The 26953-nt window shown below is 59.4% G+C and overlaps 1 protein-coding gene across 2 annotated transcripts; it reads right to left on the bottom strand.

Moving 5' to 3' along the window:
• Window positions 1-496: 496 nt before the first annotated feature.
• On the bottom strand, window positions 497-26939 carry SLC43A2 (solute carrier family 43 member 2). 2 transcript variants are annotated; one of them, XM_019545868.1, is made up of 14 exons: window positions 26780-26939; window positions 21756-21960; window positions 20735-20790; window positions 20335-20411; window positions 14508-14600; window positions 13476-13609; window positions 12788-12990; window positions 12009-12155; window positions 9251-9262; window positions 8546-8684; window positions 7348-7480; window positions 5513-5586; window positions 3908-4031; window positions 497-2366 (listed from the first exon to the last, which is right to left on the bottom strand). In XM_019545868.1, the coding sequence occupies exons 1-14, from the start codon at window positions 26937-26939 to the stop codon at window positions 2205-2207; spliced, it is 1719 nt and encodes a 572-aa protein (XP_019401413.1). In that variant the 3' UTR covers window positions 497-2204. The 2 variants fall into 2 exon arrangements, with proteins under 2 accessions (XP_019401413.1, XP_019401414.1); XM_019545869.1 differs by lacking the exon at window positions 9251-9262 and having other exon boundaries at window positions 2205-2366.
• Window positions 26940-26953: the final 14 nt, after the last annotated feature.

Genomic DNA, 26953 nt, shown 5'->3' with positions numbered 1-26953 from the left:
CAACAAAGGGTATTTGTACCCAAAAGCCTGCCCAGAAGAATATTTGCAATTATGCGAGTTGGTCTAATAAAAGATACCAGATGTACCCAAAAACCTTGTCTGTCTTTAGTAAGGTGAAACTTTTGAATCAAAAGGTAGGGTTGACAGCAGGATGGTGACAAATCGACAGAGGCAACATGTAAAAACCCACACGTTACGACCATGTGTAAAATACTCAGTGGCAAGAGTCTCTTCAGAGACAAGCATCGGGAATGAGAGACTCGTTCCGCGTCCTGCACAGACCACGGGAAGAGTACAATTCAGGAGCGCTAGAGGGTGCTGCTGCTCTACAAGGCAACTTAATCGTTTTGCACTGGCAGTGCAAGAGCATGATGAGATTTCTTTCCCTGGCTCTGCTAAGACAAGAAGCAGAACTATTAAAATGGCAAGGGCCGGGCAGAGCTGCGCACCTGCTGTGCATCCAGCCTGTAGTGAAGGAATCTGCATGCATTTTGTGAATACCTACATCCGAGGCAGTGGTCAGATGCACTGTTTCTCAGCCCCGGGGTGAGGTTGGTAGGTTGACAACAGCAGTGTGCCTGACTCAGAGGGGTACTGTTAAGGACTGTGCCCTGGTGCCTAACGCTGGAGCCCCTCTGCATGCTGGCAGTTCCCAAAGCACCAATCTGTGTCTGCCATGGGCATCAGGTGGGTCACGAGTTTTTTGTCTCTGCAACTTAGAGCATGGCTCAGCTGGCAAGAGCTCTGGTGCAGACCTGCCAGTGGTGCCAGGATCAGTGCAGACTCCCCCAGCCCACAGCTGGCAGCATGGCCACATCTGAGCCCCGCACACACAAGCCTTAGTTGCAGACTGCAACAGCAAGAGGGTTAAAGGTTGGGGGGCTAGGGCGGGCAGTAACTGGTAAGGACGAGCCACAGGGAAGGTGCAGAATAGGAAGCGATCGGCAGCGCGAGAGTTCCCTTTGTGTTCTGCTCCCTCCACAGCACAGCCTAGAGCTCGCGGGGCACCCAGCCATGCTTACTGCTCTTCCAAGTCATCCGCACGTGCTCTGCCCAGCAGCGCACAAGCAGCCCGAGGCTCTTCTTGCTGCCAGCTGGCAGCCGTTTGGTGAGTGACAGGTAAACTGGTGCTCAGCAGCTGAGGGGTTACTGGCCATCTTGGAGTACACAATCTTAAGAGGCTACAGATGTGAAGTCCAGCCAAGATTTTGTGGAACTGCGTTACTCAGTGCATCCGCCATGTGCTCACAGGATCCAGTTACCACATGCAACCAGAGTTCAGCACGGTTTGTTCTCAGCCGCAGCCGAACTCAGCCCCTGCACACAGGAAGGCAGGGCCCAGCTCCCAAGAAGTGTTTCAGCTTTACTCCCTTAGTAGTAGCTCTTGCTCTTCACCAAGAGTCACTGCGAGTGGAGGAGGTGGCAAAACAAGTCTCAAAAACACTTCAGAGCCAGCAAGGCCCAGTTCCCACTTAAACTGCTGAGGACTGGAACTAGTCACCACACAGAGAAGGATTACAGGGGTGGGAGAAGGGGCAGGACAGCCAGAGAGGCGCTTCATCCTGGTGTGGGTAGCATCCCCCATGGCTCAGCCTCCTTTAATCACACATGCGCACACCCCCGCCCCAGGAGTTCTCAATGCAGCAGCCAACACTTAGCAACAAACTGAACACCTGCTTGTGGCAGGAAATCCTCTTTCCCTTCTCAGGAAGGTCTGGGATACAGGGGACAGAACCAGCGTGTCCAGCACAAGGATATCAAGCAAAGGACAGTAGTCCTGCAACCAAGCCTCAGGGAGGAGAGGAATATGCAGGTTTTCTGGAGCCAAGACAGTGCCAGTCAGAATGGGGCGGCACGACGGACTGCAGCTCACTGGGTTTGAGACTTCAACAAATGGCCATCTTGGTTTCTGCTCTCTGGCTCCCTGCAATGCACAGGTCCTGCTGCTGGGAAGTGGCATGGCCAGGGAAGAAGAGTTTAAGATGCAACAAATCGATGCAGCCTGTATAAAAGCGGAAAATGTTCTGTGTTCTCAAGAAGTGAGAGGGCTCCTCTGGCCACGAGTTTGAGAAATAGTCTGATCCTGGTCAGAGTGAAGACCAGGCTGCGCAGGACTGGCAGAGCCCGGGGAGAAAGTATGGTTGGGCCAAAGGTGTCTAGACCCAGCAGACATGGCAAAAGGAGGCTGCATTTGATGCACCGGCTTAAACAAAGGCTTCCTCATTTGGAGTTCCGTTAATTTTAAGGAAGAGCTTGGCATCATCACTCCTCTGCTGCCTCTCTCTCTCTAGCCTGCGTTTATAGCAGATCAGATAGAGAGGCAGGCAGAATCCCAGCATGCTCACTCCGAGCAAACCAACGTTCACCTGCGGAAACAGAGACAAGCAGCATTAGGGAAGGCAGGACGAAGATACTCACCCACTCATGAAAGCCAAGGCCTGGCCTGTCTAACTCAGCCTCCTGTTCCGTCTGCAATGATTTCCTGGCCATTTTAGTTACATGGCAGTGTCCAGAGCACTCTGCTAGCCAATGCTGCAAAGCAAGTCGGTATGTGCAGACCACGTCTGAGAGTCTCCTGCTGGATGCAGTGGGCAGGGCAGTGGCCTGGGCAGTCTACAGACCCACTTTCCTGGGTCATCACTCAGTAACACTACCATCTTAATTCCTCAGATGCTCATGAGAGGGGCAGCAGCAGAGCTGAGGCTGGGGCATTTCTACGCCAAGAGTGCCGGCCTACAGCCCAGCGATACTCTCTCAGGATACACGTAGGACTTGCAGAAATGGCTTGAGTGCTGGCTGCGTACTGTAGAGCTAAGCCTCTTCCTGCTCAGTTTGACTGTGTTTGCTCTGTCTTCAATCCCAAGCCTCCAGCACAGCCTTGCGGGCCTGCTGATACAGCCTACCACTGCTGTGAAGACAGAGCCCTGAGCCAGGACAAGTTCACTACAGGACACCATCCCTGGGCCCTATCCTAGCCACCCAGCCTTCACAGCAGCATTAGTACAACCAGGCAGCCCGGCACTCTCTAGGAATACTGGAGCATCAGTCCCACTCGTCCTCTCCACAGCGCAAGTCATCTCACTGCGAACGCTGCGCACTCTGGCATGAGAGAGCAGTGCTGCAGCTCGGGCTATTTACATCCACTGCGGGGCTAAGGGCGTTTGACCAAGTAAACAATGGACTTCTAAGAACAGCTCATCTCTTGATGCACTGGAGGGAAGCAAAGCCAAGGAGACCGGTCCAAGAGCACCCAGAAGCCCTGACCTCTTTGAACGAGGCAGAATAGCTGCATGCAGAGGGGACAAGACGCTGTTCATGGAGCAAAGCCCCAGTTTACACGTTCTTCTCATCCCAGAATCAGCCTGTGGCCCCAGGACCAGGTTTTCCACAGCTTGCGGCTGATGCGACGCCCATGGCAGTGCTCTGTACCAGATTCACAGTCCTGGCCATGCAAACGGGCTTCTCCGCATGCCTGCTTCCCGCGCAGTCTATCCAGCACTTCCCCACGGTCCTGCTCACACAGGCTGGTCATTGGCTACTGGGCTCCTGTCAAAACTTGGCCTAGATTTAACCCCTCTTCCGACTGCACCTTTCCCTGATGCTACAGGAATGCCACCCAGGCCTCTAGTGCACAGGCTGGGCATGAGGAAGGAATCCTTAAAATAATCTCAGAAGCAACAGCAAGCACGGGTTGCTTTCTTCCAGGTACCAGCCCCTGTCTGATGCAAGACCCCAGTCAGACCAGATGTGGCACATCTTACCCAAGTACAACTCCTCTAGCCAGTCACCTCCAGGACTGTCCACGTGCGGGATCCCCTTCACCTCAGTTAATTCCATTAAAAAGGAGTCACCACCACCAACCCCAGGCAGCTAGCTGGAGGGCTACACCTATCCCTCCCTTCCTTACCCAAAGAGGGTCTCCTTTCAAAGGTCCTGTCATGGCCAGAAACAGAGGCTGCTGCAGAAGAGCAAAGAGGGCACTGACCAGCGACTGCAGTCCCGTCAGGCTGCCAAACTGGGTGGACGGATACCTGTCAAAACAGAAAGCATCAGTGTTACCCATGTGTCACCCTGACTCCTCCATGCTAATTGGGACATCGCTCTGGGCCCCTGCCCCAGCTCATCATCCATGCAGCACTTGGCACCGGGCATCCCTTTCTCCGGGGAACGTGAAGGCAGAGTTCAGGACAGCTGCACTCCCAATCTAAATGTCACTCTTTGTTCACATGGTCGTCTTCCTGAACACGCAGAAGGAGCGTGTGCAGGGGTGAATGCCCCACTTCGCACATTCTCAGCCCAAGTTCTCAGATTCAGGTGTGCTTCTTGCCTGGACCATCGACTGCTCCAGTCTTTAATAAACCAAGACCTGTTTGAAGCACCTGCACACAGGTGCTGGAGCCCAGCTCAGCTGCCTTGTACAACACCATGGGGAACAGTGCTCAGGCCCCAAAGAAAACAAACCAACCACGCAAGCGGTAGAAGCAACTTGGTCTAGGCTAGAGAACCGAGAACAGGAATGACCTTCAGAAAACAGCCTCCATCTGAGCAGCCCCACGTGTCTGGTGGGGCCAACGCTTGGGGCTGGGCCATCTCTGCCATTCCCACAGCACTTGCTCTGAAGTCACAGAAAGCCTGTGTGTGTCAACATACGCCAGCCGCACTTCCTCCTTGGGGACAAGTCTGTTCCCATATCAGATTAAACCATCTTGATTGGAAAGTGCCGAGTAGCAGATATTATTAATGGAAAACAAGTCTCAGGACCAAATTAATAAGGCCTTTGTCTGCACATCATTGTGCAGCATTTAAATTAGCCCCTTAGCATTCACTGCCCTGTTCCTAACTCCTTCCCCATCTGCAGGAGAGAGAAGTTACCGATTCTTCTGGATCTCAGTTTAAGAACTCATGGCCCAGGAAATGCATCTGCCCATCACAAGCAAATCCAGCGTTTTGGAAGACAACATGGAAGTTGTTCCAAGAAAACTTTTATACTGTAGATGCAGAAAAAATTATGCAGCTGAGAAAAATGTGCAGGTTTCGTGAACTCTATCTTGAGCGATGCTCTGACAAGCTGATAAATATCTAGAAATTTTAGCCACATTCAAAAAGGAGACTGGCAACATGCTGCACAAGTCAGGGTGCCCTGACCAGTATTTTTCCAGGACAGACTTGCAACTACATATGCAGCATCAAGTCAAAAAGAAGTTTCCAGCTTTTTATGCTACATGCTAGAGACCCTGCCTCCCACCTGAGTGCCACACCATATGCAGCTGTGCTCGCTTCAGCCCAGAAATGATGTAAATAGGGCCAACATCACGTAAGTGAGGAAGACCAGCGTCTGGTACCCAGCGGTCCTGCTGCTGTCGCATCCCACAGGAGCCCCGCAACTGATGGGCCGACTTTGTCGTCCCTTCTGACAGGAATCCCTCCCCGTGGCACATCCACTCCCACCCAGGCAGCTTGGGGAATCCCACCTGCAGGGCAGCCACACGGATGTGAGCATGGACAGACTTACACAGCTGCATAGAGGCCTCCCACTGCCGAGTGGATGAACCCCCTCACAATCGTGTGCAAAATGAAGGAGAGGATCTGAAAGAGAAGCAGAAAAAAAGGCCGTGCTGAGCGCCAGTCCAGGAACGCTGCTCGGCGGCCACACCGGGATCCGCGGCTCGCTCCGGCACAAGGGTGGGCTCAGGTGGCTGCTTGCACCAGCAGACACGAACCTTCCTGGGGCAGGGGAGGGCGAGAAGCACAGCTTACGCAGAGACACAGGCCACTCTACGAAGGCAGCACTTTACTGTGGGGTAAGCACCACATACCAGCTCCGCCAGGGTGAAAACGCAAGGGGAACCAGAGACCCTGCACTCTTTTCTCCCATGACGCCAATCACCATGTGCCCAAAAAATCGGCAGCATCCCCCCGTGCCATGGAGGGGAGAATGCTCAAATTTGGAAGCATGAGTTTTAAAAGTGCCTTATGCAGAGGAGCATGGGAATGCCAACTACATAGGCAGTGTCGACTCAGTCCCAGGGGCTTCCTTTGGGTTTGGATAATGCTTAAAAAAATTAACACGTGCAAAACTCTCCAGTCAGAGCAGGGGTCCTGGGTCGGCACTGCTCCCAGCTCTACAGCAGCATTAGAGAACAGCCTGCACACCCCCTCTCGGCACTGTGCCCCACTGCAACTCTTCTTCTGCTCCCGAGAGCCTGCCCGACCCCCAGCTGGCCCCTGCAGAGCAAACGTGCGGAGCATCAGGGGTTCGGGTGGCTGAGCCCCGGCACCAGGATTGGAGACACTGGAGAACAGAGACAGGAAGACCTGCCTACTCGTGGCTTTGCCCCGCTTCCTCACTCGGTGCCCCAGTTCAGCTGGCCCCCTCCCCTCCCTCGCATGCACTTTGCTGACAACACCTCATTCCTCCCCTGGCCGAGGTGGTGCTAGAAGCCAAATGTTTCAGGTGCATCATCCCGCCCCCCACCAGTGCCACTGGGTGGGAGCAGGCACCGCTGAATGCACACATGGCTGGAACAGGCACCACGGGGACTCCTGCTGCTCCGTGTTGCAGCTCTCCACAGTCCCTGGTTACCCGGAGCTCAAGCCTAGAGGGGCCAGGCAGCACCAGAGAATGAGGGAGGAGAGTGTCACTATGCCTTGCACTTGTGAAGCAAGGCCTGAAAACAGGGGTGGATTCTGAAACAGTTTTGACACCTGCCCAAGTCGACAGACAGCCCAAACAGCAGCTTCAGGAGGTGCGAGCAGCGCTGTTCTTGCCACTGCACGGAGTCCAACCACCTGCTCCAGCAGCCCCTTCCAGGACCAGCCCAGCATGACCCTGTCCAGGGACCCCTGTGGCCCCCAGCCTTTCCCCACTGCTGGCTGGGGCCAACTGAACAGTGAGCCTCAAGATACGCGTCATGTCCCAGGCTCCGGCTTCCAGGCTCAGGCCAGGACGAGGCTCTTGGGCTCGGTTTCTAACAGAAGTTTCTAGCTCTGCTTCTCATGGAGAACAACAGGGCAAGTCGCTATTTCCCCCAGTGCCTGGCATGGGCAAAGGCGGCTGCACCATGCATCTGCTGGGGGAGGGGGCGGCCAGGCTGCAGAGAGGCAGGTTCCCCCTCCCACCTAGCAGACCCCACTTGTCCGAGGAGACGATGCTGGGTTAGGAGGGGGGAAGGAGGGATGTAGAGAAGCACCGCGCAGGAGACAGCTGTTTGTGGACGTCCACCCATGCTAGGGAGAAGCAGACCCCAGTGCAGCCCCAAGGCTGTGGGGCCTTGCTTTGCTCTGGATGAACAAGCAACTTGGTCAGAGCTTTCACGCTCCAGTGCCCCATTGCCCTCAAATACCCACCTGCAGCGCCAGGTTCGGGATGAGACAGGTAACCCCAAATCCGACCAGCAGCAGGTTAGTGAAGGCAAAGGCTCTAGTGGCATTGGAGATCTTCTGGATCTGGCGGTCGCCTCTTTTTTTTTTCTTGCCGCCTCTGAAGGGAGAGCAAGGAATGCATCACACTGGCCCCTGCTGCAGTGACTGGCTCTCTTGGGGAGGAGCCCAAGTGATAGCAGGCTACACAAGCAACCCAAAACCTCTTGCCCAGCCTAGACTTCTACTTGAGCCTAGAAGTGGCACCTTTGATTGTAAGGGACTAGCCCAGTCAATCTTGCTGAACAAGAGGTTCAATAAGGACAAGTGCAAAGTCCTGCACTTAGGACAAACAATCCCATGCACCAGTGCAGTGCAGGCTGAGGGCGACTGGCTTGGCAGCAGATCTGCAGAACAGGACCTGGGGGAACTGGGGACAGGAAGCTGGATATGAGCCAGCAGCATGCCCTTGTTGCCAAGAAGGCCAACGGCATCCTGGGCTGCATCGGTAGGAGCGTTGTCAGCAGAGCAAGGAAAGTGATTCTTCCCCTCTATTCAGCACTGGGGAGGCCACATCTGGAGTCCTGTGTCCAGTTGTGGGCCCACACTACAGAAAGGATGTGGACACATTGGAGAGAGTCCAGCAGAGGGCAACGAAAATGGTTCAGGGGCTGGGGGACGTAACTTGCAAGGAAAGACTAGAGGAACTGGGCTGATTTAGTTTGGAGAAGAGAAGACTGCAGCGGGATTTGAAAGCAGCCTTCAATTCCCTGCAGGGGGGCTGCAAAGAGGACGGAGCTGGGCTGTTCTCAGTGGGGGCAGATGACAGGACAAGGAGCCATGGGCTCAAACTGCAGCAAGGGAAGTTGAGCTTAGATATTAGGAATGCACTCTCACTAGGAGGGTAGTAAAGCACTGGAACAAGTTACCCGGAGCAGTGGAGTCTCCATCCTTGGAGGTTTTGAAGACCCGGCTAGACAAAGCTCTGGCCGGGATGATGCAGTTGGGGCTGGTCCTGCTTGGAGCAGGGTTTGGACTGGATGGGACCTCCTGAGGTCCCTTCCACCCTCATTGTCAACGGTTCTAAGGTCCGCGCGGGCTCACTCAGTGCAAGTTGGAAAGGGTCAACATTAACTGAGCTCAGCTCCACAGCCTCGCGACTGAACCTGCCGTCTGTGCTACGTACAGCTTTGCATCAGTCTCCTCGTTCCCTTCAGGGCTATCGTCACACTCCTTCAGCTTCCAGTCCATGATGTATCCGATCACGGGGGCTGTCATCAAGCAGAGCAGCTGCAAAACCCCGAAGATGGAGGTGTAGAGACTCACTGCAGAGGAAAAGAGTATGTCAGTGCCAAAGGGGCCCAGAGCAGGGCCAGCCGTCAGCCGGTCACTTCCTCCCTGGTGAGGCTGCTCAGTGACCTGGTCAAGGCAAGGCAAGGACCGAGGCCCCTTCCAACTTCAGTCCTAGCATACAGCAGGACTGGGGCAAATGTGTGACTCAAGTCTGCACCAGCCATGGTGCTGCTCCAGCACCGAGCATCAGGCCAGCAGGCACCAGGCCCCGGAGGGATGGCACCTAGTGCGGGGGAGGATCCCTCAGGGCCTCCTCTCAGGCGAGTCACAACAACAGCAATCAGCAGGGCCTGGCAGCTCCTGCTCTGCTCAGTCACCCACGCTGGTGTCAGGAACACAATTAAAGAGGGGAGGGCACTGAACCAGCAAAGGGTCAATCGGTGCTCCTGACAGGGACCCATGCCCTTAGCACTGCTACCACAGCCTTCCCCCACCCTGAGACAGGTAGCTTCACACATCTATTGCGCAGCCACTCTGCAGCAGTCAGTCGGGCTGCAGAGACAACAGGAACGTTAGACATGCAAGACTTCTGGCTTACCAGTGGCCATCACTGTACCAGGAAGGCAAGACAGCAGAGCAGCAAGAAAGCAAGTAAGAGAAAGCAGAGGTTAGCAGCGGGAACGCCAAGACAGACCAAGGCAGGCTGCATGCAGCCCACAGAGCTGCCACCAGCTCCACGTCCCCCACCCCCCCACCATGGTGGAGCCCCCCGCTGTCTGTGGGAGAGCTGGGCAGCGCCAGGGTGGAAATGCTGCCGCCCCAAAAACTGGCGTGTCAGACTTCTTCCCAACGCATTTTCCACTTCCCCTCTCATCTCACATGATGTGGGTTTGTGCCTCAGCACAAGTGGGGGGAGTGAATCAGAGTCCAAGCAATGCAAGTCTGGAATGAGAATGTGCCTCTGAAACTGCTCGTCTCAGCACTGAGCCCACACGCTTGCACCACCGCAAGCAGAACAGGACTGAGAAGGACCTGGTCCCGTCCTTCCTCATCTCTCCCATGCGTCTGTAATGCAGCAGGAAACAAGCCCATAGCACCCCTAATCCTCGCTGCCCGTGGAGTTTGGATCAAGAGTGAAGATAAACTGAGGAGGGGGCAAGACCTTGTTCTCCACAGCAAACGCAGGGCCACGCAGGCAGACAGACTGGCCCCTGGCTTGAAAATATGCCCTCTCCCATCTCATGACCTCCTCCCTCCTCCTCTACAGGGAGGCTTCCAGTAGGCAGAGCAATGCTTCGGGGTGGGGTGGGGTGGCAGAGGTCTTTGGAGGTGCACACAAACAGGAGGTGCACACACACAGATACCTGCACGCTTCCAGTGTTGCCTCCTTTAACTGCAAGCTCCCTAGGGCAGGGAACATGCACATCGGTACCTGTTTGGCACCCCGTGCCAAGGGACCTGATCCTGGCTGGTGCCCAAGATGCTGCCATGGCCTGGGTCTTGTAGGCAGACAACCCAGAGAGTAAACAAGAAGCAGACTTTGTTTGGCAATGCCATTTATGGGATCACCTACCCAGTTGCAAAAGATGTCAGACAAGATTTTTGGCACCTCTCTCCCAGCTACCCAAATAATAGGGTTTGCCAGAAGAAGCCTGCTTCTTCCACAGGACTGGAAGGCGAGGCACAGACAAACACCCTGGGGGGGGTGGGGAGGGAGGCAGCATGGAGAGTGGACAGCAGGATTAGGCAGTCCTTTAGTACGTAAAGACCTCCTGGAAGCACTTATCTTTTAAAGGTAAGCAGTGTCAATCCTCAGCTTTGTCCCACCAGGGCCAGGCCTGGATCCCAGTAGTACACACACCTACCCAGCCCTCTGGGAACCAGGCACCACAGCCCAAAGACTGCTCTCCTGTTCCAGCTTCCCTCTGCCACCCCCTTCGCCTGCTCTAGTCCCAAAGAAACCTTTATGTTCCCCGTGCCCCCGACTACATGGCGAGAGCCACGCAGCCCTCTCCTTACCCAGCTCAGTGCTGGGGAGAGTGGTGCCAGGGAGCAGCCCCAGAACGGAGCAGCCCGTCAAAGGGTTCAGAGCAAGGGCAAAGGCCCGACCCTTCCCTCCGCCCGTTCAAAGCAGATTTCTGCCGGTCTGCATGCAGACAAAAGCAACGCAGCCCAGAGCGCCAAGACTTGAGACCATTCTTCTGCTTCCCCGATACCATGGAAACTAAGGCAGAGCCTAGTACTGCAAGCCCCAGCTGCACGGGGGGAAAATCTAGAAATAGATGCCAGCCTGTTTGAGCCCGAGCTCATCACTCCAGCCATTGCGGGTGCTGGTCCGAGTCATAGCAAGAGAACAAGAACGGTCCCCAACACTAACCCCAGCAGAGAACAAAACCAGAACAAGCCCAGAGCCAAATGGCAGCAAGGTGGAGGACAGCAGAAGGGTAAGATAGTGGTGAGGAGAGGACCAGACCCCAGCTGGGCAAGGGCTCCCACCCTGGGGCTCGTCCTGTTTACTGCTTCAGACTGGCCTCTTGACCCGGGAGATACAGGGCTGAGCGTGGGGCTGTCAAGCACTTGACAAGAGGAACAAAGTGATCCCTGGAGTGCCGGGGCAGGCGCCCCCCCTCCTCCAGCGCCTGCTCTTGTTTTCCAGAGAGGCTTCTTGATTTATCAGCCTCACGCAATCCAGATTTAACAAGTCTGAACTGGATCTCACTACTCAGAAATGGGCTTTGCCTTGTTTTGCAATTCAGGGTATTTTCAAGCAGCAAACTAATGTACTCTTTCCTGTTTGCTTTGTTCACTGAATCAGGAGCTATAAATACAGGCAGAGGCTGCCACTCAGCCTCCTAGACGCACAGCAACAGCGCAAGACTGCCATGACATCATTTCCCCTCCGTGCTTTCAGCTGAGTTACTGCAAAGTCCGGCCCTTGACCCCCAGCAGCTGAAGTCAGCTGCTCTCCCTTCTGCGCTCGAGATAAAGAACACGGATAACGCGGGAACAGGTTTCCCCATGGAAGAGTATTGCATTAGCATGGCCCTCCCTGACCCGCCAAACTCAGTCACCCCTGTCTGGGGACACAATGTGGGACAGCATTAACAGAAGCCTCATTATAATTAGCTTGACATTCAAGTGTTCACCTTGCTGCCCTTCTGCTTTTGGCAGGTCTCGGCCACCCACCAGACCGTGACAGCAGCTGCTGGTGGCCGTCAGCGACCGCCTGACCAGCCAGCCCGAGCGAGGCCAAGAACAGGCTGGCGCCTGCAGACTAACAAGCAGCCCGAGAAGCGGAGAAGCCAGCCCTGCCTGCGCTCCCAGGGAAGCAGCAACAAGTCTTCGTGGTAGCCTACCTTGCTCCTGGTCTCCATCCACGAGGAACTCCAGGATGTTGTTCATGGCGCCCATGTAGAAGATGAGTCGCAGCTGAGTGACGCACATGGTGATGAGGCTGAGCAGCAGGATAGGGCTGAAGACGCTGTGCATGAATGATGGGGAGGCTGCAGGAGACAGGGCCAGGGCCAGGGCCATGAGTCTGTGCTGGGGCAGGCTCCCGACTGCCCTCCCCCTCGCACCAGGATGCCCTCACAACCGTCTGCTGCTACCCCATACCCAGCACAACAGCCCATGGGGCCAGAGCCAGCAGCTAACCAGTGCATTTCGGCCTCTTGAATCTCAGCAGAGGGGAAGAAAACAAGCGCCTGTCAGCGCTGAGCAGGCCCCACTCCGGTTACCGGAGAAGCCCGGGTGAATCCAGGGCATCAACAACAAGGCAGGAGGGAACCTGAGTCACTGGCCTTGACCCAGTTCCCGGGGAGTCTGCCCAGCCGCTCGCAGCTGCGGCAGCCTGCTTCAGCAAAACTTGTTCCTACGCCAGGTCTTTCTGGCCTGCGGGCTCCCACGCAGAGCCAACCACTGAGCACCTGCGTGTGCCCGAGGTCGCTCGACCTACACTTACTGGACACTCGTGGGGGCACACAGGCAGGTATGTCCCCCTGCAGAGGGGCATCACACGCCATGCACATGCATAGCTCCTGTTCCAGGGCCCAAGGGACACGCAAGCCATACACCGATCCTGGGGTGGCCCCTGCCCGGTGAGGAGTGTCCCATATGTAGACCTGGGGGACGGTACCTGCATTATCTGGCTGACACTTCACTTCCAGGTCCACTGTCGACAGGCAGAGCTTGTTACCATCTTGCAAGGCTGCCAGCTCCTTGGGGCTCTTCATGGAGCTCCCCACGCTGAGCCGACGCCCCACCGTAGTCACCTGCTTGTAGAACTGTTTTCCTGTGATTTTGTGGTCAAATCCCAGCCAGCTGAACTTGATCTTCACCCTGTTTGGCGACAGGAAGGAGGGAGAGCGCTGCAACGCGGGGCTGAGGTTTGCAGGCACACTTAAGGCACCGCAGTCATGGGAGGCTTCCCAAAGAGCACTTGGTGGATTTCCAGGGAGAGGCAGAGACCTAAGGAACCCCGAGCACCTGGTCCGGGCCACCCCCGGGACACACTACACCCTCTGCCACCGCCAGATCAGCAGCAATGCTCAGCAGGAACCACAGAACCGGGGCTTTGCCTGGCAGGGACCTTCCTCAAGAAGCCCTGGACTCCAGGAGAGGCCTTGCCTTGACCAGCCAGTCACACTCCCCGGGACAGACCCCTCACAGATACCACCCTCGCTTCTCAGATGGGAAGCCAGCCAGCAGTTGCTGTCCTCTGGAGCGGCTGGTGCTGGCACTCGCTAGAGGGGATAAAGACCTGCATGGGTCTCTGGCTGGGTCCAGTCTAGCAATGACTACAAGCACAGGATGGTGGCACTTACGTGTAGTCCATGTCTTCTGGCCCTGGGAAGGGCTCCAGGGGCCAGTTGAAGAAGCAGTTGAAGAACACTAGCCCAGCACAGCATGCCCAAACTGTCAGGATAAGGATGAAGGAGAAGCCGAAGTCGTATATAACCTAGAGAAACAAGAAGATCGTCATCAGAAGACAGAACGACTGGATGCTTTCATGCTCTGAAAGAGAATCTGAAGGGAACGGCTGGGGCGGGGGACTTCAGGACAGGGCTGCACGGTGACGAAGGACATACCCAGGAGGAGGGTGGAGGGATTTGACAATGCAGCCTGTGACCCCAGCTACGCTTTGCATGAGTTTGCGCACACATCTTCCCCCTCAGCTACAGCAGGAGCAGCCCCTGCTGCAACCAATGCCCAGCAGGGTCAGCAGCAAGGCAGCCTTCCAAGAGCAGCCTGCTAAAATTTTCCTGCAGGGCTGGAGAGCATCACTGGATCCCACCACAGCCTGGGACTGCAGGAGTCCCTGTCCCCATCACCGCCGTGGGAGCCTTGCACTGTAGCGCCCGCATGCACACGTGAGCAGGAAGCAAGGGGCTCTGCACAAGGCTCTGGCCTGCCCGGCTGGAGCCCAGGCTGCAGCTGTGCTACACTCCCAGCAGCTGCCGGATTACTGCTGGTCTGTTTTTGTGACTCAGGGGACAAGGGTGGGCAGGAGGGAATTCCTTGTCACACGAGAGGAGGGGGAATAACTGTGAACACAGCGATCCCACGACTTGGAGATTTTCCACTGCAGCCACCTCACAGCTTACACAGAGCACCTGGGCAAGCTTTAGGGCTCCCAGCTGAAGGCATTGCTGGAGCCCTCGTCATCACAACATGGCTTTAGCCCACGTGGCCTCTACGCCTCAGGAGGCAGTGGGGGGCTGTCACAACCATCTCACGGTGACTCGATGGCAAAGTGCAGCTGGTCCCGTGCAACCAGGGCTAAGTGCTCCTACTGCTTTCCCACTGCAGGAGCCCAAGACGTGGCCACCTGATTGGAAGGCAGTCCACATCCTCACCTTAATCCCTGGAAACGTAACAGCAGACGAAGCGTAGGAGCCAATCATCAACGCGATGAACGTGGAGCGCAGGTCGCCAAACATGTTGGGCAGCTGCAGGGAAGAGAAAGAGCTGGCTGAAAGCCAGAGCAGGTGGGAAGCTGCGCGTGGCCCCGGCCCCCAGATTTCAGCCTCTGCATCTCGGCAGTGGCAGAAGCCGCCTGCTGCTGCAAACCACCTGGCTTTGCACCCCAGCCCCTGGGCCGCAGGGAGGCTCAGCTCAGCTCTGCTCTGCCGCGCAGCTCTCCCTCCCAGCACCCTCTACACGGGCCCCTTACCCAAGTGGTCAGAGGACCGACTGGTCATGTATTGCAGCAGAAAGGGGACCCTTGCCCACGAAAGGAGCATGCAAGTGGTCTCCCCACCGCGGTTGCCCCATAGAGCAGGCTCGGCCCTTAACTTGCCTTTGGCTGTAAGTTACCTTCCAGGTAGCAGCATGTGAGCCTTGCCACCACACCCCCACTGGCCCCGCCCCATGGCTGTGACCACCAGCTTTCCTTTACCCCCCTCCGAACACTACAGGCCCATCCTATCTGCAGCAGTCGCCCCTTTTCCAGTTCACAGATGCCTGCTGGCAGAATAGCCCGTCCCCACCCATGGGACACACCATTCCCTGCCTGGGTCCTGCTCCCAGACTTAGGGGAGGGAGACAAGCCTCACATGTCACCCAGTCCACGTGGGAAAGCAAAGATGCCATAGAGGTGAACTCAGGACAGGCCGGACGTGCAGGGCAGAGGTGTCTGCCCAGGCCTGGCTCCCACCCCCAGCACTTCAGGTGCAAGGGAGACCTGCCTCACTTAGCAAGTTGCACGGATGTCTGACGGCCCGCCACTGCTACCCCAGCACCCGAGGCGCAGGTCACGGGCCAGGCCGAGGCTGGCCAGCTGCCCTCCGCTCAGAGGGGCCTGCGCAGAGCGCAGCCCACAGCGGGAAGGGCCCAGCCCTCGTGTTGAGCAGAGGGACGCTGCCCGTGCCCACTAGTCTGTGCGGGCAGGTTCTCAAGGGAGCCGCCGGGGTCGGGGCTGCAGGAGTCACTGAAACCAGCGCCTGCAGGAGCCTGTGCAGGGCAAAACGCTGCCTCCACGTGCAGCTGCGAGCCAGCTCGGGTCTAATGGCCGTGCCTGCAGCAGACCCCGCAGCTCCTATGGCAAAGACCGAGTGCCGCACCCCCTTCACCCGCTGCCTAGCGCTCTCACAAGCAAGTCAGACTAATGGAGAGATGACCAGCATTGCCTCAAGACGGCATGCCAGGCACGGTGGGGCTGGGAACTGGGGCAGCACGTTTCTGCTCTGCAGCGTTGTGGTACATGCGCCTCCGGCAGGAGCGCCCACTTTGCCTGGCTCGGCTTAATCACTGCTGCCTCTCTGCAGAGCCGAGCTCCACATGCGGCACAGCCTCCAGGTCCTCAAATAACCCCGGAGCAGAGGCAGAAGCAGAAGCAAAAGCAGCAGCGATGACGTGTGGAGACCGGCAAGTCTTCTGGGGAATCCCGAGGGAGCCGGGCAGCAGCCAGGCAAACCCAAACCCGATATCTGCACCCAGGCTGGCGGCCAAGATGCCTCGCACGGCAGCAGACGGGGGTCTGACCAGGCAGAGCTGCCCCCTTTGCATGCAGCAACCCACACGCACATGCTGGCACGGCGCCTGCCCCGCCGTAACCCCCACACGCTGCTCTAAGGGGCTGGTCCTTATCACCAGGCAGAGTTCAGCTGTTTACCCAGCTTCAGAAACAGCCGGATCCCAACTAAATCCTCCGTAACAGCCACAACAGCAGCTGCTGCAGTGGAACCGAAGCCAGGGCTCCCCACACACACAGCTGCTGCAGCTCGGCTCTCTCCGGAGGCCACAAAGGGCCCTTCACACCGCGGGGAGCCAGATCTGCAGCCAGGTGACCTTCCGGCCAGGGCTGGCGAGGTGTCTGGTGGCAGAGCTGCAGCCCTGCCCCGAGAGCGAGGGCAGGACCCCTGCCCCCTCTGCACGAGGGCCCCGTTTTGGGAAAGCCCAGATGCCCCAGCCCGTGTCAGTAGCAAGCCAGCAGCTGAAGAGCTGGGCACACAGTGGGTGCGGTCAGAAGAGCTCCCACGGCATGGCCAGCCCTGGCCAAGCACCTGCATCCGAGGCCATTTGAAAGAAGTCTGCTCCTAGGAGGAACCCCGCCCCCCCAAGGAGCCAGGAATTCACATCCGGCTTCCTCAGAGGCTCTGCTGACCCCGGGGCTGCCGGCTCATGGCATCTGGCTCTGCACGCAAACATGCGCAGGGATCATGCAAGGACCTTGGCTTTTGCAGCTGAATGGGAGGTCATTTTTTCAGGTCTTGCAGGTGGAGGAAGAGCTCAACAGAAGGCACAGAAAGCCCAAGGACACGCAGGCGCCCAACGCACCGCTCTTCCACGGGGGGCGAGACCAGGAGCTGCCGCAGCGCTCGGATCTGACCTCCCGCATCCAGCTCAGAACAGGCGGCAGAGCCTGAGCAGGTCCCCTGCAAACGTCCGACCCAGCTTCCCAAGCACTGCTGCTGGCCAGCGACCGCCGGGGTCACCTGCGCTTCCGGGCTGACAGACTTTGTCCTGCCTCAGCCCCAGCTGCTGCCTCCGGAGATCTGGAGCGTGAGAGACTGAAGAGCCTCCAGCCCCAGAGGCACAGCCCCGCAGGGGGATCTCGGCCCTGAGAAGAGGATTCAGCTTCCCTGGTCTCTCACCTCGCAAGGGGCCTCTGCAGCCCCGAGTCATTCCTCGCTGTCTCCCCACCCTTCCAGACGCAATCCCCACTCTGCGTGGGGGCTTGCGATGGAGAAACCCCGCTGTAAGCCTGCTGAGAGCTTGGGGCTACAACACCGGGACTTCTGCAGGGAAGAGCTGGTTTTAAAACAGAGACAGACGAGCCCAGGCTACCGGGAGCACCAGGCTCCAGGAGGAAGCCCCACAAAGCTGTAGCCATAGAGAAGTTTTTCGTTCTGTGAGTGTCGCGACCCTGCCGTCTCCTGAAAGCAGCCGCCTAGCACAGACTCGCCGCAGGAACATCCTCCCGCGCGGGCGGCGGGGCCGGCCACAGGCCTCGGCTCCGCTCCCGCAGGAGCGCCAGGCTGCCGCGTTTCCCAGCGCAGCCACGCGCTGCAGAGGGGCTGCCGAGGGCACCGGCGTGCCTTCCACCTCGCTCGCCTTGAAAACACGCAGCTGCTTTTCCCTGGCTCCCCAATGCTGCCGGCTGCAACCCATGAAAGGCTCTTTGTGGCCATTTATCACACATTTATTCCCCTCCACAAAGCTGTCTGGCTTCAGCCACCAGCCCCGATCCACTTGCTCTTACAAGTCTGCGTGTACGTGAGCAAAGCGCAGGGCGCTCCCGGGAACCTCTCCCGTGCTGAAGCACCAAACTCCGCCCCACCCCCCAGGCGGCACCCCCAAGCCTGCTCCAGCCTTGGCCCTCCGGAGTCCCTGGGCAGCTGCCCTCTCCTCCATCGCACCCCGGGAAGGTGAGCGGCACAGAACTGCACCCACGCTGCGCCAGATCCTGCCCCTCCACCCCCAGCCTCTCATGCTGCTGCCACTGTTTCCCCTTCCCCAGCCCCGGGGCACCTGACCCCACCAGCCCCTGCTCCACACCCGCCAGGACCAGCCAGCCTAGTAGCCACGCAGCCCCCACACGACCTGCGCTCCCCGAGCAGCCACAGGGCACCCCTGCCTCGAGCCTGAGCAAGAGCCGGCCTCCCCTCCGCGGCCATCCTGCCCAGACGCAGCAAGTTCTGACCACACAAAACCGGTCGTGGGGCGGGGGAACAGCCCGGCACCTGAGCTGGTCGCCGCAGCTGGCAGGGAGGTCACCTTGTCTGTGCTCCAGGACGTGCGAGCAAGTGCACGGGCAGTCGGTGCCTGCCTGGCCCAGAACAGACTCCTCTGGGCACGTCGAGCTTGCTCCAGCTGGGAGCCGAGCTGCAGCACCTGGCCAGGCACTGAGCAGTGCTGGAGACCTTCACGTCTCCTTCCTGCGCGCTCGCTTCCTCCTGCCTCTGCGTCTCCCTCCCCGCTGCTTCGGGCACCTCCGAAGGGTGCAAGGTTCCCACCACGCCTGACCTGCGGGCATTGCTGGGAGGATCGCAGCTGCCTCCAGAGCATTCGCTCCCGCTTCTCTCTCCCCTGGAGCCGCAGCTGGGAGGGCCCCGCACCGGCTCTCTCCTGCCTTTGCGTGGGAGAGATTTCCTGCTCAGACCGCTGCTGAGTTCCTGGGCATGCAAGGAGCCAGCCTCGCAGGCCTGAGGACACGAGCGATGCCAGGGCCTGGTCTGGAGCGCGGGGCCCGCAGCCACGCTCCCGGGCTCCTGCTAAGACGGGCCGTTGTGCAGAGGAGCCCCGGGGGCTGCTGCTCGGGCACTGCTCCGTGTGTAGCTCCCCCCACAACCATTAGCCCTGAGGCTCTGCCCCTGGGCCCCCAGCTGCTGTTCTTGCTCGCTGCCCGTCTCATAGACGGCTCGAGACTCAGCAACGCCTCCAGCACTTGCAGCCAGAGTCAGACAAGGTTTCCACCCTGCGCCCTTTGTGGCATTCGCAGAGGCAGCACCCATCCGTAACCAGCGTAACTACTACCCAGGCCCTCGGCCCCTGGCAGGGGACAAAGGCAGCTCAGGGCGCAAACGCCCCCCGCTCCCCTCTGGCTTTCTTACTCTTTCCACGTCCAGGATCCCCCGTGAGCCCCTCCACATCAACCCCATCTCCTTCACATCTCCTTGCTCATTGCTCTCTGCTCGTCCTGTTGCTGCTCTGGCCACAGGCTCCTCTCCCCCATGGCCACAGCTTTCCTCCCCGCCTCATCCTCCACTTCCCACAACTCTGTGGAGCAGGGGCCAGGGCTGAGGTTAGAGCCCATCTATGTACATGCATTATTGAAAGGCTTTGGCTCCACAGCTGTAAGGGCTGCATGGCAGCTCCAAGCGCAGGCCGCACGCAGCCTCGCCCTGCCTTTGCCCACCGCTGCCTGTGGCTCTGTCTGTGCCCACCCCACACCCAGAGAGACCAGCTCGGCGGCAGCACAAGGACAACCTGGGCCCAGCCCCCCCGAGACATTTTCCACCACCGCTGTGGGAATCTGTTCTGTTCCCCGAGCTGCTGGGATTGCTCTCCAGCTCCAGCTGCACTGACAAGGATCAGGGTAATGAGGTGGAAAATGCTTTGAGAACGAGTCTGCTTCCATCTCCAAGCAACACGAGCCTCGAACGCAGAAGCCACCAACTGCGTCTCTGCGCCGATCAATGGGCTAAGTCAACAGCCCCACGCCGGCAGCACAGATGGAGCCGGGCGTTGGGCAACACAGCTCTTCTGCACACTGTCAGCACCGCAGAGGGACTCGCCCCTAGGCGAGGACGAAGCCTAGGGCCAAAGGCTCATGGCAGCAACCCTCCCGCAACTGCGGCAGCGGCCACCTCAGCCAGCTGTGCAGCAACAGAGCTGCTCTCTAGCCGGGAGATTCGCCTTCCCCCACAGCGCCCGCCTGCCTGCAGGACCCCGTGCTCCTGCCCCAGCCAGACCCACACCTGGTGCCGCCACACGTGTGGCCAGCAGTGGCCCAGGGACAGCCGGTCAACACCAGGCCTTCTAGGTCCAGAACCAAAGGCAACCACCTGGCCACACCCCAGTAGGAAGGAGCGTGAATCCGCTCCAGGCAGCCAGGGCTGAGGACCCCTTTGCTTGCCTGGGCCACGTCTCAGCTCACCGACCCACCGATCAGAAGGACAAGACCCCTGCCCACAGCGCCCTGCCGGGGGTGGTGGCCGGGGCAAGGCTGTCTGCACTTACGGTGAGGGAGGTGAAGGTCATGCACATCCCGCCGAAGCCGTTCAGGGCCAGCGCGATGAAGATCAGCACTGACAGCGCTACAAGGGAAGACAAGAGCACTGACTGTCCGAGCTCCCACAGCCCCAGATCCCATCCCAGGAGCAACGTGGCTTGTGCTAGCTGCACACGTGCCCCCTAGCCCGGGCTCACAGCTGGTTGGCAGGACAGGGACTCGGTCAGGTTGGGGTGCTTGCAGGGCCACAAGGCTGCTGCCTCGGGGATGTGGCAGCCCAGGCAGGTCTCTGCAGCTCCTGGTGGGTGCTATGGCCTGGCCACATGCCATGGTCTTAAAGCCCATCTGACCCCCTGCCTTCTGTGCACCTGAGCCCCCGAGGTCACGCCAGCCCAGCCAGGCACTTACACTGCGGGTTGCTGGCTCCATATGCAATCAGCAGACAGGACACGGCAAAGCAGGCGCTGAAAGAGAAACAACACCAACAGTCACATGCCAGACCCCCCGCATCACAGACGAACGATGCTGCCCTGGCTTCCTCTGGGCTCGCCCAAGACTAGCAGAAGCTGGGGAAGAGGGAAGAGAGGTTGCTTTGGAGATGCCCAGAGCAATGGGTGGAGGCTGTGCCCCTGGCAGTGTCCTTTAGGGTAATTCCCATCCCTCACCCGAGGTGACTGGAAGGTGCAGCCCTTCCCCTCCGACCTGGGCACAGCCCTGGCCCCTTTCCAGTCCGACGGCTGCCAGGCAGCTGCTGGCCACCTCCTGAACAGCACTGCCCAGCTACTGGCCTGGCTCCAGGTATGACTCAAGAAGTGAGGACCTTTGCCCGAGACCTGTTTACCCCAACGGAAACACGGTCACCCCCTCCCCTGCCCCGGGTCTTATCGCAGTTGCTGTCAGCACAAGCACCACTGGCCCAGGATGAATGGGGGTGCATGCACTCCCTCCCTTTGCCCTTGGAAGCACAGGGGAAGTCAGGCAAGCAGGAGACACCTGCCCCTGGCACGAGCCCCCTGGCCCTTGCCAGATGTGCCAGACATCAGGCCAGCCCGCCCTTGGTATGTCTCCTGGGATACGGCACCTTTGGCAGCACCAGGCTGGTCCGTCAACTTGGGGCGGCCTTGGGGCTACTGGGATTGCCCTGCTCTCCCCAAGGCCTTCATTGCCAGGAAGCAGAGACAACAGAGATGCTGGGAGCACAGACCGGAGGCCTGGTCCCTTCCCTCTGCAGCACAGCACAGCGTGCACACTTACCTGTTGAATGAGGCCACCCCACCCTAGCACCACCCTCACACCACTGGCAGGGCCAGGGAGGCTTTCAGCCCCATCCTGCAGCAGCCGGCAGCGGTGCCCCAGACCAACAGGTGCAGTCCGAGAGCCGGGTACAAGCTGTAGCACTGCACCAGCAGCCAGGTCCTGGGACACTCACCTGCCAAGCAGACGCAGCTTGCGAGGGCCATACTTGTCCATGACGATCCCCAGGGGCAGCGTGATGGCACTCAGCAAGAAGGACCCCACAGTAAAGGCCAGGTTCAGCATTTCATCCTGCTCCGTGCAGCTCAGCCACCCATTCATCCGGAGCACGTGCTCCTGCTTCGTGCTGTTGTCAGGTGCCAAGCCGTTGGTGGCATTCTCTAGACAGGACAAAATGAAGCAGGGTCAGAAGGCACGGGGGGAAAGGCAGCGCCGAGATGGGCACCGTGCAGGGGTGAGCAGGGCAGCCCACAGGACCCTGTCACACGACTGCAGGTAGACTGCGATTGCCTCACATGCCCCGGCTGAAAAGAAGTGAACAAAGAGCACTGGCCCAGAACAAGCGGACACCCACTGTGCAGGAATAAACACAGGCTAGGAAGCGGAGCAGGGTTTTTGACCTCGCCTAAGCAGTGGGGTCCTGGAACAGCCTCCCCAAAGGGGCAGCGGGAGAAGAGCAGAGGAAGCGCTGCTTTTAGGGTGGAGCTTGTCCGGGTTACAAAAGGGATGGTGCTGACAGCAGGGGCCTGCCCAGGGCATCCCTGCCGGCCCCACGTGCCAGTTGGTCCAGACCTGGGGGCTGCTACACAAGGGCCGGCACAGAAACAAGCGGCCATGTGAGCTATCGGCCATTCGGCAACCGCTGCCTTGGCCACCATGCAGACCAGCCCCGGTCACCTGAAGGGACCTCCCTTCCTGCCGGCCACTTTTGCACAACTCCCTGCCCTGCGGCAGGGGCCACGGAGCAGCAGCCAATCTCAATGGACGGCCGAAAAGCCAAATTTCCAGCTCATCCCCATGACAGCTGTCCCCAGCCTGCCCGAGCCAGCCTCCCGCTCGCTATCTGCGTCCTCGCTCTAAACCTGGCAGCTGCCTCCTGCTGCCGACACCGCTGCTTACGCTGCAGACGACCGACCCAGCCACGCTGCCCAAACTGTCCGTCCCATCTCCTTCTGTTTCTGCCTTGGGATAAAGGACACCGGGGCAAACTCCCATGGGACACGCCACCGGTGTTCACCTCGGTCAGCCCAGCGACTGCAGAGTCAGGGCAGCTGGCAAGAGTCCACAGCCAGCCTATTTCCCCCTTCCCAGCAGCAGACGTTTCACTGCCTCTTGTCAGGCTTTTGGGCTCTGGCACAGCCCAGAAAGCTTCGAAGCTCTCAAGCAGAAAGAAGAGCGTTGTGCAGTTCCCATTATCCACGAGCTGCTGACGCACGCCTTTTCCCAGGCTTTACTTTGGATTCACGTAAGCTTGCCTGGCCTGACGAGGGACCTGGTCTTTCTGCTGCCGGAGCAAACCAGCTCTTTCAAAGGCAGAGCTCAGAACAGAAACAGCCCCGGTTTGCACCAGACTGCTAACCAGCGAGCCCGGCAGCAGGAGCACGCCCAGGCTCCACGCGGGATGAGAAGAGTGCCCACGGCCGAACGTGCTCCCAGCAGCGTCTGACCGGTGCCAAGAGGAGATGGAACCACCATGCAAGCAATGGCCAAGACGGTCACCTGCCTTTGGGGCACATCGCGCTAATGGCTGGACAAGTCATTGCCCATCCCTCTCATCTAGCCCTTCTCTGCAGTCCTGCTGCCCAGCCCCTCGCCAGGCAGGCAGGGTGAGAGCACCACCCCCTCCAGTTACAGCTGTGCGTCTTGGCTTACCGCTGCGGGGCCGGGCTGGACCGATCCGCGCATAAACGTGGAGTCTGCTCCCGCTCCAGCTGCCTGGGAAAGGTCAGCGATGCCGAGGTCCGTGCACCTGCCTAGTGGCTTTCCAGTGGCCACGTGCCTGCAGGATGCCCCGCGTTGGAGAACCCACACCAGTGTCATCTGGGTTTCCTCTGTTAACACCTCTCCTAATAGGTCCTGATCGCCTTGGCAAGCAGCCAGCAGGTTGACTCTGTTGTCCCCTCCAGTACCTGGCCTGGCCTTTTCCCCGTCCCCTCCACTGCCTCCCCCCATATAGTCACATCCAGGCATTTGTTCCTGCAGCCCAAGAGGATCCCCACACTGGGCTGGATGACGGAGGTCATTCCCTACCCCACCTTCACTGGACCACATCCCTTTCACAAGGGGGTTTCCGCTCCAGCCCCAGGGCTCCTGTCCCCTGCCACCCCAGTCCACCGTCCCTTGTAGAAGTCATTTGTAGATGTGAGTGAACCCTTGCAAGTCCCTCGTGGCAAGCCAAGGATCAAGGGGCCACTTCAGCAGGAGCGTCAGCACTTGGGGGCTATCCACAGAGACGCAGTCTCAGGAAACAGATGTGGGAGAAAGGCTGGACTCGGCCAAACAAGGCAACATTAGACAAAACAGCAGCAAATCCCGGTGTCAGCACTCCAGAGAGAGCCACAGGGCTGGGCTGGGGGGATAAGGAGGCTCAGCAACAGCAGCCTTGTCCTTCTGGCCGCGCACACGAGGCAGAGGGGCAGCTCCCCTCAGGAAGGGGCTGAAAGACGAGCAGGTCACAGGCCAGGCCTGAATTGCCCTTTAGCATGAGCGTGCAGGTTACATGGGCTGGACAAGCAGAGAGAGCAGCGCGAGGGGCAGAAGCCAAGCGGGGGAGGCCACGTGGGGCTCAGCCTCGGGAACGAAACTGGTGCAGGGAGACGGCCCCCCACCGCGGGGCTGACAGGGCACTCGGCAGAGCCCTGGGCATGGAGCCACAGTGGCCCTGCAAGTCATCTGCTCGCAGGTGATTCCCAACCCCGAGGAGCCGCCCAAGTGCGGCGCTGGGCAGACAAAACACCACGCCAGAGAAAGCAGAGCTTGCCCTGAGGCACCAGGGAGGATCCGGCAGCAGGTGGCGGAGGCGGCTGGGCCAGGGCCCTGCCCCTCGCTGCTAGGCTGCGGCACCGTATGTGGGGCACGCGTATGTGGGGCACGCAAGTGCAGCCGGGAGCACCGGCTGGTGACGAGGCCAGCGCGCGGCTGAGTCACTCGCAGCAGGTGGCACCAGCGTGGTCACCGGACAGCAGCCGGGAGAACCAGCCCAGCCACCCGCCCACGCGGAGCCCGGTCACAGCACACGGGAAAGCTCCTGGCCACCCACCCGAGCCCACCGCAGGTTGGCTCTGCTTATGTCAAGGCCCGGGCTGGACCTCCTGCTGGCAGCGCACCCAGGCTGCATCCTCCCAGCTGAGGACTCAGCCGGGCCCCACAGCCACGGCCTGTAGTTTGGCACTGAATGAGCCAACCGGCCACAGCCGGCCTTTTCCTCCCACTTCCTCCCACTCCGGGTCTGTAGGGCTCCTGGGCAGTCCTGCAGCCTGGCGGCTACCTAGCTCCTTGCTGCCCCGCTGCAGCATACCAACCGGGCTGTCTGGCTCGCTGCCTGTTCCTCTCTGCTCCTCACAAGCACCATGCCAAGTTCAAGGACTTTATGACCTGCCTTGCAGAGGCCTTGACCTTGAGCCTGCCAGCCGTGGCAGCAGCATGGAGGCAGCAGGAGATCCCTGCCTCCCCCCGTCGGGTTCCAGTGCCCCAGAAGTGGCTGATAAGGGCTGCGTGCCCAGATAACACGTGCAAAATCAGCACTCGCTCAGAGCAGAAGATGCTGGTTCAACAGGTCGAAGGGCGACCGATACTACAATTAAAGGTGGGAGCAAAGGGCAGCACTCAGACTCCTACACATGGCACTTCCCAGAGCACGGGCTGGAGAGGTGCCCAGCCAGGACATCGGGTCCTTGGCACAGGCCCTGCTGTGGAGCTCACGTCACCCACCACCGGCCCCCCCGACGCTCCAGGTCCCTCGGGCACCCAGCATTGCCCTCGCTGGTAGCACAGCTGGGCAGAGCCCAGGCTGCACCCACCCCTTCTGGACGACAGCCCAGATGTTGAAACCTCCAGCAAGAAGGCAGTGGCAGGGGCAAGGTCTGAAGGTACCATCGCAAGGAACACACTTTTGCTGATGAAGGGGAAAGCCCAGCCAGTAACCCTGAGCTCATTAGGAAACATTCATTTGTGATCGGCATGAACTAGTGGCAAACGCTGAAAGGTCACAGCCTAGGTTTATGGCTCCCACAATCTCCATTCCTCCCTGGCTGCTCGCTGTGCTGGGAAGGGCGATGTGCTCCCGTCTTCACGGTGGTCCGCCTGTACCACAGTCCCCAGGTCAACGGACAGGTGCCCGAGGTGGCTCTTACGAGTCCCCCCATGCTGTGGCAGTGCTAGGGAAACTACAGAGGAGGCAGAAAGTGGCCAGAAGCTTGGCTGTGTTGTGGAGACCCCCACCCACCTTCAGTGTTCAGTTGCCCCCAGGACATAGCTGAGCAGGTGCAAATAAAGAGTGGGGCTTGAGGAAGCAGCAGGACTGGCCCAGGCCACATGAAGGGGCAGCCTCAAAAAGCAGAGGGAACGTGCAGCATCACCTGCCCGGCTCCTCCGGCTCTCGCCACCCAGGCACCCTTTATGCTGAGCAGGACTCAAGTTGCCCTGCCCTGAGCAGAAGAGGAGAGCTTGAGTCAAAGACTGACTCAGCGTCCAAAGTGCATCCCCTACGCAGGCGAAGCGCTCATCCAGGAGCTCCGGCCCCCCGCGGCCAGCGGCTTCTGCTGAGCTCTCAAAACCTCGTCTGGGTGCACGAGGGCCCAGGCCGGAGCCACCCCCGCCCCAGCTCTGGCGCAAGGAGGAGCCGACAGGTCCCTTCCACCTGGCTCTGCTGAGGCTCAGCTGACGGCAAGCAGGCCAAGCAGCGCTGGCTGTGCCAGCTGTCAGGCTTCCCGGTGGTCCCCTCAAATAATTAACTCGGCCCTTCCGCGAGGCTTGGAAAGAGTTTCACGGCCCCCATCCGAGTGCTGCACAAATAGCACTTTAGCCCCCTGCAGTGGGCGGCGCCGGGAAGCCTGGGGGCCGTGGCTACGTCGCGGCCCGAAGCCCGGGAGAGGGGCCACAAGCGCCAGAGCGATGGCGGGCCTGGCGCAGCGCCTTCAGGCCGCCGCTGCGGGAGTGATGCCGGGGCCCCGATTCCGGCCCAGGCCGGGCCGTCCTTACCTGGCTCGTGACACAGGTAGGAGTAAAACCCCTCGGACTTGAGCATGATGAGCAACGAGCCCCAGCCCAGCAGCACGGCGGAGAAGAGCAGGTTCTCCAGCACGGCCGTGCAGGCCATCCACCAGCGGCGCCGGTGCGCCGCGGCCAGCGTGGGGGCCATGGCGGGCGGGCGGG

This window comes from Crocodylus porosus, unplaced genomic scaffold (genome assembly GCF_001723895.1).
Source record: "Crocodylus porosus isolate Cpor-Errol unplaced genomic scaffold, CroPor_comp1, whole genome shotgun sequence".
NCBI classification, from domain to species: domain Eukaryota; kingdom Metazoa; phylum Chordata; order Crocodylia; family Crocodylidae; genus Crocodylus; species Crocodylus porosus.
The sequence above is the reverse complement of the archived record's forward strand: the minus strand, read 5'-3'. Positions and strand labels throughout refer to the sequence as shown.